Source organism: Perissodus microlepis, chromosome 15 (genome assembly GCF_051167445.1).
Source record: "Perissodus microlepis isolate ML-2025 ecotype Zambia chromosome 15, ASM5116744v1, whole genome shotgun sequence".
NCBI lineage: Eukaryota > Metazoa > Chordata > Actinopteri > Cichliformes > Cichlidae > Perissodus > Perissodus microlepis.
Genome location: NC_140475.1, coordinates 9,315,679 through 9,329,958, shown reverse-complemented (window position 1 = coordinate 9,329,958; position 14,280 = coordinate 9,315,679). Strand labels below are relative to the sequence as shown.

At 40.4% G+C, this 14,280-nt stretch overlaps 1 protein-coding gene across 1 annotated transcript in view; it reads right to left on the bottom strand.

The window, feature by feature from the left end:
* Positions 1-3,425: 3,425 nt before the first annotated feature.
* The window catches only part of LOC146371636 (steroid hormone receptor ERR2-like), an 85,548-nt gene continuing 74,693 nt past the window's right edge, over positions 3,426-14,280 (bottom strand). The window contains exons 6-7 of the mRNA XM_084954086.1: positions 10,571-10,840; positions 3,426-7,846 (exon numbers count right to left, since the gene is read on the bottom strand). Of these exons, the coding sequence (XP_084810212.1) occupies positions 7,602-7,846; positions 10,571-10,840 (515 nt within the window). The 3' untranslated portion in view covers positions 3,426-7,601. The remainder of the gene's footprint in view (positions 7,847-10,570; positions 10,841-14,280) is intronic.

Below are 14,280 nucleotides of genomic sequence, written 5' to 3'. Positions count from 1 at the left end.
TGTTAAAGTTTGAAAAAGATCTTTTCTTTTGCCTGTCACCTTTTCATATGAAAAGTAGGATGTTGTCGATGCTTGTAATGTCGATGTGTTACATTTATGGAGGCCATGATAGTGTAGCCATAATGTACTTAACATTGCTTGTGTGAATGGCATATTCATATTAATCTGCCCTGCACTTTGTTCTTTCAGTACAAAAACAAAACAAAGAAACAAAAACACCTTTGCAGCTGAAACATTCTAATCTTTGGATGACAAATGAGATTTTACAGTTTATGAAATAATTACTAATAAGGGGCAGTGGCTGCAGTTTGCTTGGAGATGGTTGTTGTACCAGCTTGTGTTGAGTGTGGGGAGCTCTCCTAAATCACTCAGATTCTGTTATAAATGTCTTTGCATTTTCTATATAATGTGCTTATTAATACCAACCAGGTTATCTTGTGTGACACATCATTTCATGCATCTAAAATATATCAACAGTGATTAAACACTGATTGAGGATATGCTTAATCGGTGTTGGAGTTATGTGTGGGTGCTCTTTCCTTTCACTTGTCCCCTAAAAATTAGAGAACCTGAACCAAACTTTTTTTTAAATCACAGATGTTGTAATATTTATTGGATGGCCAAGATCAACATGTGCACAAGCATAAACTGCTAAATTCCATCTTACATCAGAAAAGTACGACCCATGAGCAATTAGTGAACAACTTCCACTCTGAGCACAACAGCCCTCTCTTCTCCTCACAAAACAGACTGTGCTGGTGACTCTTTACAGTAACTTTATTTCTTTCCACCATCTCTTGGGATTTAAACGGCTGTCAGAACTCCAGATCCTAGATGACGGTACCTGGGAGTGGCTACGTCCCCAGGGAATGGAGAATTTTTTTCACCCCCCTTGTTTCTGCGCGCTCAAGCTGCTTGAGAAATCTTGCAATGCAAATGTGGTGCTTACCTTTACCGCCCAGTAACAAAACTGTGTTACAGTTAGAGGCTTCTGTGAAAGCCCTGATTTTGTCTGAGGAGATATAGAGGTGAGGAGCGGCAGGTAAACAAAGCATAATGTGGAGGTCAAATGCTAATGAGAGCTCCATTTGTTACATCTGGCTCTCTCCAAAGGCAAAGCAACAACGTCAGAGGCACCAGGACATAATAAATCATCCAAATAAATAATAAACTTCAGAGAAGATTCAGAGAAGACATCACGATATTCATTGTGGCTCATGGAATGAATTCACAGCCAAGTCCTGATTTCTCTCATGAGGCCTTATTTAAATTGTCCCATTTTAAGCTGCATGTACTTTAGACAGCATGACGCTTACAGGTCCATTTTCAGGCCTAACACCCTACCATATAATTTCCATCTGCTCACTGGTTAATAGGGTAAGACCAGCGAGAACCGCATTATGAATTGTAACTTGCTTTAGCAGAGATAGAGGCCGTGAGAATTGAACAGATGCAGTGCCATGCGGGGCTTGCAGCTGTTGCGAGGCCTTAGAAAACCCACAGCTGTCCCCCTCTCTGTCTGAGTCCTTAAGTAAAAGGAGACTGCGAGACAGATGTGACTGATGAGGCGATGAAAAATCCAAAGAGCAGGTGGAGTAACACAGGTAGTACAGTGCACTTGTATAATGTGCATCTAATTCTTTCTGTCTACACTCTCGTCTTTCCTTCATGTCAATCAGTTACTGTGGCTACCCATAGATGGCGCTCAACCCATTTTGAAAAGCACCGGCCTTCCTCAGGGCTGTCCATCACAAAGTGCCACAGACTGCATGGTGTTGGGGATGAGCTGCAGAGAAAGGCACCCTTACCTGTCCTTGAGCCAGGCGAGTGAGCGGGGGGTGGATAAAAAAAGAGTAGATTCAGCATGTATGTACAATGTAGCCAGGAGCCATAAATCATGACCTTCTTCAATTTACACAGGGAGCATATTGATGGTTTCCTATCTCCTTCACTCACTTTCACCCAGTTACATTGTCTAAGACAACACCGCTCTGAGTAACTGTGACTGACACTTTACAGCCTATTCTCAGTGGACTCTCACCTCAGTCGATGAATAATCTTCATGAGGCAAAGGAAGGAGTCCGACTGCCCAGCTGTGGAGCTGAAGCATTTTTCGGTGGTACACGGTTGCACTAAGAGTGTGATTAAAGATTTAATAAAAGACCTAAGCAACAAGACTGGTTGATAAACAGACTACAGTGCGATATTGTCAGTGCCCCTTGGTAAGTACAGACCGCCCTAACAACTTGTGGTGACTTAAGGTGAATAAAACAGGGTTTGCAGGATGGAAAGTCACTATAAGGACAGTGGGCCATGGCCTAATTCCCTTCTATATGATAGGTGAAAAAAAGAAGATCTGCAAGTTCATAAGACACATTTTCTGTAGCTTCTTTTACTTTGCTTGCAGTTTTTTTTTATCAGTCAAACGTCGGCGAGGAACACCTTCACATAAAACTTCTACACATAAAAAAGTCTGCTGATATACAGTATAGACCAAGCCTCAAGTTAATACACAGTTATGATTTGCAGCAATAATATGGAGTGGCGAGTGCAGCTTATGCCAGCATAATAAATAAAAAATGAAAAAGTGACAAGCCCATTTATCTGTTTAATTCAGTCTTCTGTTGAGACATCTTTTCGCTGGACATCATAGCTGATTTTGTTTAGAGGAATGCTTTGTGGCAGGCTGATTAAACACAGACTTACCCCCACTCCACTCCACCCCACCCCCACCCCGACTCCCATATTGGCTGAAGTTGAAAGCCCAGTAAATGAAATGACTTCCACAGGATTGCACCACAAAGGAAGAGAGTGCGTCAGATGTGCATTCAGCCGGTGTTGTAGCCAACGCAAGGTCAAAAGGGACGGCGTGTAGACAGTTAACCAACTGACAGTCGGGGGCAGGACTATGCCGTTACACCCCGAGGCACCGTCTTGCTAAATATCCAAGCGCGCATAGACACATACACACGTGTAGACACTCAACTGGTCTTCCAGGCACTGCACATAAACTACCAGTTTTATTGCTTTACAACTTGCCTAAGGACTATTCATTTTGTGTGCATCTGTGTGTAAGTTTGATGCGAATTTCATCTTATATCTAGTGCAGGTTAAGCATAGGCTGTAATTATATTGTTAGTAGGTTGTGCAAATAAAAATGGATATACTGTAATAGTGTAACAAAACTCATTGTTGCTCATTTTGTAGATGTGGTTGCATCCTCGCTTTAACAAAGGATGTTACTGTTGCACCCAGAGAGGCAACTTTGTTACAGAAGACATCTGAAAACTTTATAAAGTGCCGGGTGACAATTTGCAAAAAAAGAAACAAAGAAAGTTATAAACCACGATAAGCTTACATTATCAGTAAAAAACACTGAAGACCAAAACTAAGCATAGCTATCCAATAAAAATCCTGTGCAGCTGTTACATAAACCATGTGATTTTATTGTCACTGTACATTCAGTGCACTGTTAGATTTGACTCACTCCAAAAAAAAAAAGAAAAAGAAAAAAAAAGCATATATTTACACATGGATACAGTAGGCATGAACACAACAAACGAAACACAAGAAAATGCCACACAATACTGTCCAGTGAAATCCAGCTGTAGTTGCTTCTAACTGCCAATATTTTCCCTTTGTCTTCCCAGGACTGTGCGTGCATAGTTAGCCTGTCCTTTCCCAAGCATAAGTGTATAATTAAAATTAACCAAAGCTCCCTTTTATCTTGATTCATATATTACAAATGCTAACATATTGCTTTTGAGAAGGGGAGGGTTAATCCTCTTGGGTAATCACATGTCTGTGGTACATACACCTAGCAGGGTCCTTTATACACCGTGGACCAGAACGGCCAGGGAGGTTCCTCCATGTTTTATGTAAATCTCGTCATCTCAGCGTGCGCGGAGTTAAGGTAAAGTCCGCAAATGGAACAGCGAATAAGCAGCTTTCTCCTCCGAGGAATGTGTTCCCCAACCGCCGTAAGTTCATCTACATTTTTTTAATACCCAGCCAGTGATGTCACTTTATTTCTGTGCCACAGATTCCCAAGAGGAACCCATGGCCCGCTTCCAAACCCAGTGTAATTTTCAAAAAATATGAATTGAGGTATAGGGTCTAGACGACTTTACTCGCTATATGTCCTGCTGTGCCGATAACCAAAATCGATGGTAACGCAGTGTGTGTGTGTGTGTGTGTGTGTGTGTGTGTTTCAGCATTGAGATACACAAAGACACAGAAGAAAAATAAAACAGAAAATAAGACAATATCTCACCAAAGACTTACTTAAATAATTACCCATTGACTCAATACAGTGACTTGTATTATACAGGTTTTCAGTGGGCTCTAAATTTTGTTGCTAATCCAACATGAAAAACTCCCTAAATTGGCAAATCAAAGGATCATAGTTATAGTAACGAACAGCAGTCGTAGTATAGTGAAATATGCACATAATACATTTGTACAGCATGTCCACAATGTAAACAAAGAACAAATAAATGTCAGTCTGATGCTCCACAACACAAGGAACATAGGGTGGCCATATTTGCCTTGCATAGCCCAGTGATCGCTCTGTTATGAAACTACTACAGAGACTCATGAAATCGTCTTTGTAAAGGTTTAGACAAACCCTTGCCACCATCAACCAAAGTAAAACGTCTCTCGTCCCCAAGGTAGAGCCAAAGCAGAAATTTAATTGCTCCATTTCTACTGAGAATTTCAGCTTAGGAGACAATTAGAGTTAATTGGATGTAGTCGAACCGTTTTAGAAGTCTGGAAATAAATTAAGCATTTTCTTTTATTTTCTTATATTAATTTGGGAGAAGGGGGGTGGAAGTTGGGAAACAATTAATCTGCTATCAAGTCTTCAAAGAGCATGGAGGAGGTGTGTAAATGAACTCTGATCAGGAGGGAGGGTCAGTTTTCCTGTTTTGGTCGAGCTGAATTGCAGCCATTTTCAGAAACACTCTCCTCAAATTAGTACAAAAAAATAGAAAAAGAAAAAAAAAATCCTTTCACTTTTTCGACTTGTTTTATCTCAGAGTGAGATTTCACAGAACTAATGATCGATCAATGCCTCTATTGAGCGAACAAAAGAAGATAAAAGATTTCCAGCATGTTTTGTTGTTAGGTTTAGAGGATACAGAGCAGAAAAGGTATGCTCACCATTAACATCTGTATTTATGTGGAAACAGCAGTCATGTCTGCCTAATACTGCAGCTTTCATAACGTGTATTAAAAAGACAATAATGCTTTGGCTTGCTACTGTACAGAGGTGATGAATCCCTCATTTCAGCCGGGGACAGAAAAGCTGGTTAACAAGTGAGGAAGTGCATCGTGGGAATTGTATTCTCTAATGTATATGGTTATAATTATCTATGCATTACATTACAGTGAATCAGGAGTGTTCCTGTGGGAATCGTCAATAGTTACTGGCAGCTTGGCTTTATGCTTTATAATTGTTTGGGCAGAAGCTAATGGCACTTGACACTTTAAAGACTACTTTAAGTGTTCACGAGGGACAATATGTGTCTTACTAAAACCCTAAGAGCAGCTGTTTCATTTATTATTAGTATACTGTTTTGATCATATGGTAACATGTTCCATCTAACCTGCTCAGGTCATCAGGACAGGAAATAATATGTTCATAACTCTATCACTTTTATCCTAATTGAGTAATTTGGCAACTGGTTTATCACTGATAGATATTATGCTCCAAAAGACTACCATTACTTTTGGAATATACAGATTTATTAACTTAGTCTGTACTCCTTAATGGGAGTATGTTTGTACACAGTGCCTGTCTGAATATTAGCACCTTTATTAAAAATGAGCTAAAGACCAATAAAACTACAAAACATCCGAAAGCTGCATCTGGTGGTCAGTGAGATATATAATTTTCCACTATTGTTGCCACTAAGAATGAACTCGGAAAGCCTTTCAGGTTGTTCTCAGACAAACAAGTGTCATTATTGTGATTCGGATGAAAAGAGAAATTAAGGCAAAAGAAAAGTGAGGAAAGTAAGGATCATAATGTTTCCTGACAAAAAAAAAAATTGGGTATAATTTAGCATGTTGCATATGAACTTTTTCCTTCCTTCATCTCATTTGCAATATGAACTTATGCTACAACCACAAATTGCTGTCTACAAAGAGTCTTTTTTTTAATCAGTTATCCTGATAAAAAGTCATGTAAAGCATAATTTTTTAGTTTAAAGCTCCTACATTCCTACATCAAAGCACATGATGACACTTCAGTTGGAAAAAAAGACTTCCCAACAAACCAACTGGGACATTATGACAAGCATTTGAATGCACAAATTAATAATATTAATTGACTGTAGCCTTTATATCGACACAGATGATGTTAAATTAAATAGCAAATAATAAAACTACCATGACATAAACCTGCAGAATGCCCCCCCCCCAAGGATGTTAAAAACTGTTCATACTTTACAGACATATTCAGCTATGGGCTATCAATATAGTGACACTTGTTGTGTTGAGAACAAACTAAAACAAAGGTGGGCAGAGTTTCACAAGAAAAGGCAAAGCCTGTACAAAATATCACAATCTAGCGCACCATCGTCAACAAAAAGCTTTTGAAACAAACTGAATGATATTGTATAGTTGCTGAGATCTTCATATTAGGGGTGTCAGTTTGCATTAAAGGGCGTATTACATTGCATTCATTTGTTTAACTTCATTCTTAAATATAGCTTATCGTTATCACGTGCAGGTTTCACAGTACGTTTAGTTGCCAATAGATGTGCATGAGGACAAAGAGAAGCGAGGGACAAGTTTAGCCTCTAAAAGCAAAAAGGACCGACAGAGTGAGCTGATACAATACTCATTATTGCCACATTATTCATAGCTGCTCAGTGCAAACTCTCAGTGAACTCTGATCACCAGCCAACCACCGTCCTTCTGCAAGCACCAAGTTGACCGAACCACTGAGCTGATGAAGCTTCTACGAGGTAAATATATAATGAAGAAATGGAGAATCTTACTGTAACGAGTACCACTGTCTTCGATGGTCAATACAAGAATATGTCTAACAGTTCTCCCTCCCCCAACCCCACATGTCCAGTGCAATTTCACACAATATACAGTACACATATTATATGTAGACCAGTTAGAGACTATTGCTTTAACAGCTTGCGATGAGAAAACGTGAGAGAAGGAAATAAAAACATGTAACGTGGCTACGTGGCTGTACAGTTCTTGAGGACATTTATATTATCACATTTCCATTTTGAGATGAAAATAAGATAAGAAACAAATTCACAGAACCTTCAGGTGATATAGAGCAACGGGTCTCTGGTTATAACAAGACCTCGGCTGCCTGATTTCTGTACACAACATCTTTATATACATAATCGTGATCCCCTGTCAATCAGTCTGATAATTGCCCACCTTTTAAAACTATTTCAAGTCCCTTTTACCTTTAAGTTTAGTTTTGTTTAAAAGTGTTAAAATGACTCCAAGCTTCATCCTTCCATTGTCAGTTGGCACCACCTTTATTTATTGATTTATTTTTTAATGGGCTGTCCCTCGCCTCGGATTGGGTGATGCAGCTGCACGTCAAACACCCGGCCCGAGTGTCAAGCCTTGGCTTCCAGCATCTCGAGGAATAGTTTGTGCATGGGGACTTTGCCCTGCATTTTGATGCTGTAGAAGTGCTGAACGGCCTTGGTGGCAGTCTGACGGAGCAGAGGCAGGGTCATGAGCAGCTTGCCTGCCCGCCGGGGGTCCTCTGGGTGCTGGGAACCCTCAAAATCCTGCAGGGCCTCATGTAGAGAATCCTGGAGCCTTTGGACAGCCTCGATATTCTCTATGTGCATGGAGTCTGGAGCGAGAAGAAGAAAGTCGGAATGACAAAAATGCTTAAGACAAATCATATGTTTCATATCTACATTGACAACAACTGCATGTTTTGCAGCTGCATCATCTGGTTTTAAACTCAGTAGCTTGTATATGCAAACGTGCAATTTTGCTTCTTAGTGCTTAATGATGCTCCTTAAATAAATGACTATGCATGGCTGGGAGTCTCGGGAGACATAGGAAGAGAAGGAAGTACAGTAGGTATATATAAATATACAGCAGGAGAGGAAAAAAAGATTCATTTCTTTTGGTGTCATGGACCACATACATCCCCCCTGCTAACGAATTCAGATGGCTGCATTACTAGGATATCATTCAGCTGAATGATGGTGGCAGATGGGCTTCATTTCCATAAGAAAGAGCAGTTGGCCCCCTTATGTATAGGCTCTAAAATAAAACCAGTTGAGACTTATTAAAAACTGCTCTCTACGTATAAGTCTACATGTTGGAGGGAAAAAAAAGAGAGAAAAAAAAAAAACAGGCTTGTCCTCCGAAGGACGAGCTGACAGCGAGCATTTTAATGGACAAGCACTGGTTTGCCAATTTCACTGCACTGACATACTGTGTCAGGCCTAATCTGTGTATGCATCATATCCACAATTCATTAACTCACAGATAAAGCCGTGCACGACGCAAATGCGAATTCAATACAGTATTATAATCAAATCTCGCAGACTGAGATAAACTCGTCCTACCCTGGTAGTAATACGGAGTAGCGCTAAAGAGAAGGCAAACACGGCTGCTGATTGAAGTGTAAGTGAATGAGATCAGCTCTGCTATGTGTCATGAAAGTTGTGGCGTGAAGTAAGACCGTGTATGAACATGTAAATGAGGCAGAAAAAAGGGAAAGTACAAGGCTAATTATGTTCCTAACTGACTGATTAAGTCTCTTTTACCAGTCGCCTTCTGTGTAAATTGCATTTCTATCTTGGGAAATTAACTAGGCTATGTGGACCGCACATGTGTTCCAGCACTCTTCATTTGAAACCTTCATGTTAATGCTGATCTGATCCTCATTAGGCTGCACGATCATGTGTGTGCGCGCGCTCAGATGTGAGAAAGAGAGTGGAAAATAAGCAATATGTTTTTAAATGGGTGCACGCGTAAAGCATGAGTGTGTGTGTGTGTGTGTTTGTGTGTGTTTAAGGGGGCTGGGGCTGGGGGAGGAATGCAAAACTAACTTTGAAGAAACAATTTCCATGTAATCCGTCAGCAGCCTGGCGTCAATCCCGTCGATACTTTGCTAATTACAAAATCAATGGCCATGAATTTCCACAGCTGTCACACCCAGAGGACCACTGGAGCCGAAGCTCGCCGAGACTGTGTTCAAACGAGCCGAAGTTGCCCCCTCGCCCTCCCGGAGCAACCCCTCTGAACCCTAGCCTTCCTCTCTCTCTCACACGTCTTCCTTATACCTTTACCTCCCTGTCTTTCCATCACCTCCCCTCCTATTTATCCCCAACTTTCCCATGGAGTGTTTGTCATCAGGAGACTAAAGCTCTGGGCTCAGCATTTTTCATTTTTTTCAGTCAGGCAGGAGAAAAGACTCCTAACAGGCATTGATTAGCGGGGGACAGGCCCAGCCTCATGAAAAGCAAACTGTCAATACGGGCGCAGCATCTTCACACTGGAACAAACGAGGCCCGTCGCTCCCCGACGCTCATTCCACTCCACTTAACACATTTTATTGACAGCCCCTGTTTTTCTAATGAAATGCTAAATATATCTCCCTCGGCTGTGGCGCGCTGGCAGCTACTGTTATGGAGATGGAGAGAATGAGAGCGCAATGTGACAGTCACACACACACACGTGCACATGTATCTGCACACAAATTAAAATATAGCTACACACACAGACACAGACACAAAGTTAAATTAAAAAAAAAAAAATCTTGATCTTGACCTTTATGTCCTCTCTTATCGGGGATCTTTCATTGTGGGGGTGATGGTGCCACAAGATACCGATAACCACTCAACATTTTTTATCCCCGTGTTTTATTTCTTTGTCTGTTTAATTAAATGCCAACTGCCAGGCTTTACTTGAGATTTTATATAAAGATGTACCTTCCTGTCTATGTCATTACTGCGGAGAAAATAAAGGCTATTTGGCAAAAGTGACTAATCAGTTTTCGATTACTTGATTACAGTACTTTAATTTACTTTAATTTTATTTCTTTAGCGTTAAATCACAGTCGCCTCAAGGTGTTTTATGTTGGAAGGAAAAGAGCCTCCAGAGAAAACCCCAACAATCAGATGATCCCTGTAAAGCAGTTGGCGACAGTGGGAAAGAAAAACTCACTTTTAACAGGAAGAAACCTCTGGCAGAGCCAGGCTCAGGGAGGGGCAGCCATCTGCCGTGACAGGGTGGGGGTAGTAGTCAACGCAAGTATGCCACTGAGCCACTACTATCTCTGGGAGTTTTAAATAGATGATTTTTGGAAAACTTAAACTCTCTGGAAGCCAAATAAAATAAACAGAACTTGGTTTAGGATGTAATCCCATCATTTTGACTTGCATTCAGCAACACAATCCTGCTCTGCCTCCTTATTGATGCACTATGATGTTTATGAAGATCCAAACCCACTACTCATCCAACGTTTCTATGAATTTGAGCCTACAATATTTGTGCTGTTCACAAACTCATAGATTAGGATTGTGAATTTAAGTCTAACAGGTGAATGGAAGATTACCTGAGTTAGAGAGTGCAATGGCTTTGAGCGTAACAAACTCCTCCTTCTCCATGCGCAGCTTCTTGTAGCGTCGGACCAATGGCAAGATGGCAACATGAAGGTCCAGCAGGCCTGAGATCCTCGCCTGCTCCTCATCTACCACGTAGTCCTCCGCATACATTATCTCATCCTCGCAGGGCAGTGAGCGAAACACAATGCTCAGCACCAGGATCTCCATCCAGGCACTCTGCAATAGACTCATCTGGTCTGCCAGCGAGAGTGTGGAAAAGCCTGCAGGAGTATAAAGAAAATATATGTCACATTTGAACATTTTCTAGGTACTGCTGAGCCCTCACACAGAACAACCATGTGACATAGTAAGAGGGCAGCCTATTAACCCCCCTGCTCAATTGTTGCCTCTTTCAGTCCTCTGTGTGCTTTATGGGCTATGTACAATTGCTGCGCAATCCTCAAAGAAGTCCGACTTGAAACAGAGACCGACCGCTGTATGCAGTGGCTTTCAGGGAGCACTATAAATCAGTCAGGAGCAGAGGCCTTTGAAACATGAGCCAGGGCTGCCTCAGCCATCAACTCAGTCCTTCTGCAACCCACTGCATAAGCACATGAGACCCTGCTTAGTGAGGACAAATCCAGACTTAACACTGATTATATCGTATCATTGTCCGAGTAAGGACGGGTGAATAGACATTCACTTCTTCTTTACAACAACTTCAAAGTTAATTCTGTCATTTAAAACAGACTAAATTAATGTACTGAAATTCCAACTGAGAAAATAGGAAGGAGAAAAAAAGAAGATCGTGTGGATTTATAATTAGACTTCACCATTTTATAGTTTTCGCATTTTCTAAGAGACTTTTGTGGGATTCCCCCACCCTTTTCATAAAAGGGTAAAGAAAAACCTTTCAAACAGTAATCAAAACACTTCTTACTCAAAAAAAACCCCCCAAAAAAAACAACTTTCTGCATCAGAAAGACCATCTGATGATTTTTTTTCTTTTAAAGGAAGCAAGTGAAAGTACCTTTTATCTATAAAAGATATAGCCTACAGGTTTATAATACTTATATACATAAAACATTTACTACAACAAGAAACTCTAATAGTACATGCCCATGTCACGGTACTTTCTGACCCGTTTTTGCTGTTGGCCATTAAATTAAAATGATCAATGCTTTATAAATTGTAGCCCCATAAATGCACAAATTGGGTCATTTCAGCCCACTGCCAGGTGGTTGCTATGCAACATGATGATAATATATCAAGTGTAATTCCACTTTTGTGGATATAAATGAGATGTTAATGTTGTGAATTGAAAGCAATAGGATGATTTCATGAGGTATTGTGGATTGTTGTACATTCAAGGCTAAAAAGGTCATTTTAGTCATTTGTAATGTGGTTCTCATGGAACCTGATGGTATCATAACATATCATACATAACTTAAGTTTTGTGGATGTGTTATTGTTGTGAAACTAAAACTATAAAATCCTTTTATAAGTTGCTGCAGCTTCAGAAAAGCTAATATCAAGTCATTTTAACCTGTTATTAGCTGGTTGCTGGGCAATATGATGACAGAATATCTGATATAGATAACAACCTTCAGGTGTATCAGATGAGCCTGCGTACCAAGTTTGGTAGCAAAAACATATGGACAGACATACACAGATTTGCGTATCATAGTAAAATGTCTTTTTTCCTGTGCATGCACAATCATTCCCTGTATATGAACATGGTGTCTCACTCTAATCCTGTTCCTTCTTTGTTGGCATCAACTTTCAACTCACCCTTTCTGGCTGTGGACTCTGAACTGGTATTTATTGGTTAGTTCATTCACAGGAATTTTGAGCCATCATGATTAAGAAACTGGATCTGTTCTGTAGCTGTGGTGTAGTTCTCCCAACAACATTTACCATCATGTATCACAAGTGTATTAATGTGCTGATTTTCAGTGTGTGAGAATTTGTTTAGAGTTTTGCAACAGGAGAAATCAGGTCCATATATATACTGAATAACATAATCACTGGGATTGGGATGGAATTATGAAGGGGAATGCTTTAAATGCAGCAATGTTAAGATCCAAAAAAAAAAAAAAAGCACACATGCAGGCTTCTTCCTGTGTTGTTCAACCTTTTGAACTTGGTGTGGCAATTCATCCAAATCTCGAGGTCGACCCATCAACTTTCACCTCTAACATTCACACACACCACATCAAACACCTGAAAGGACCTCAATGGCCACAATACCTTTCACTACTCTATGGTGAATAGGAAGGTGATTGGGGGATATTGACCAGGGCCTTGAACTCACCACGCTGCTTACTTAAATCTTGAAACTTGTATGGATCGGAATCGGACAGGTTGACTTAAAAGGGGTCCTCCCGATGTTTCTTATCAAGCAAATAGAGGAACGGCGGGAAGCGAGAGAATGAAGCAGAGAGAAAAGAGTGCTGGGGGTGTCATTGATTAGTAGATTGTAATCAGTCCACCAAATGCGAAAGGGTATCGATCCAAGCCTCAGATCTGACAAACAGACATTTGATGGAGGACATCCGGTACATGTTTAGTGGGGGGAAGAGAGGACCACAGGATCACTGAATGTAGATATCAATGCTGTGTCAGGAATTCATGAGTTTACTCCAGATTCCCCAAAGACACTTCTGCAAGAGAAATGAATGGCCTAAATTTGGTGAAGCTTATTTAGAATAGTGAGGCAGGACAAAATAAGTCTGACAGTTAGAAAAAAGTAGCATAGTTACATACAGAAACAACCCATTTAAATAAATGTAAAGCAAGAACACTTCAGGCTAAAAATCATGCTTATTAGCTCCATTTAATGTAGCATACCTTTAATATACTGCCTCAACATAAAACCACCAATTGTGCAGAATGCCCTCCCTTTGTGATGCCAAAAGCTTGCTTATCATGGGTATCCTGTAGCGTCAGGCATCAGGACATTGGCAACAAATGCTTTGAGTCTTGAGAGCTGCTGGGTGTGGCCTTCGTGAACCTGGGCTGTTTTTGCATGTGGGACAGATGCTCAACTGGACTTTGTAGTCCAGATAAAGTTTTGAGCTCTTTGTAAAATTCCTCCAGCTGCTCCTGTGCAATTTTGGAACTTGTGACATGTCAAAGTAACATCTGCATGGAGGCCAGGACTAAAGGTTTTCCCAGCAGAACATTCACCCTTTGATGCCGTTTGACCAAACATGACACAATACTGAGCAAACCAGGCGATCTCAGCATCTCTGTGTTTGCAGTCTCTCTGCATGGAGATGAAGTACATGAACAGCGACGCTGTTCTGCTAAACTACAGGGTTTTAGAGTATTTATGGTTTACTTGTTAGCTGAATAAATCAAAATCCTTAATTTTACATCCTATAGGCTTTATCGTTATGCGTCTTCATAGTGTAGTGACTTAGACATTTGCTTCACAAACAAAAGGTTGCTGGTTCCATTCCAGTTGAGACAGAAATCCCCTTTAGGGTTGCATCAGGAAAAAAAAGCTCAATTAAACATGGGGAGCTATCAGCTGTGGTGACCCTTGTGAACAAAGAAGCACCCGAAATTAGGTTTAGGTAAAATTATTTTAAACTTAAAGTGATTTCTTTAAATGATTTTAAAGAAATCTAGACTATTGGAAAATGCCTAAAAGACACTTTGAATAAAAAAATTTCAGTGCAAGAGTGCAAATTACTACTTATAGGGCTCAATGAAG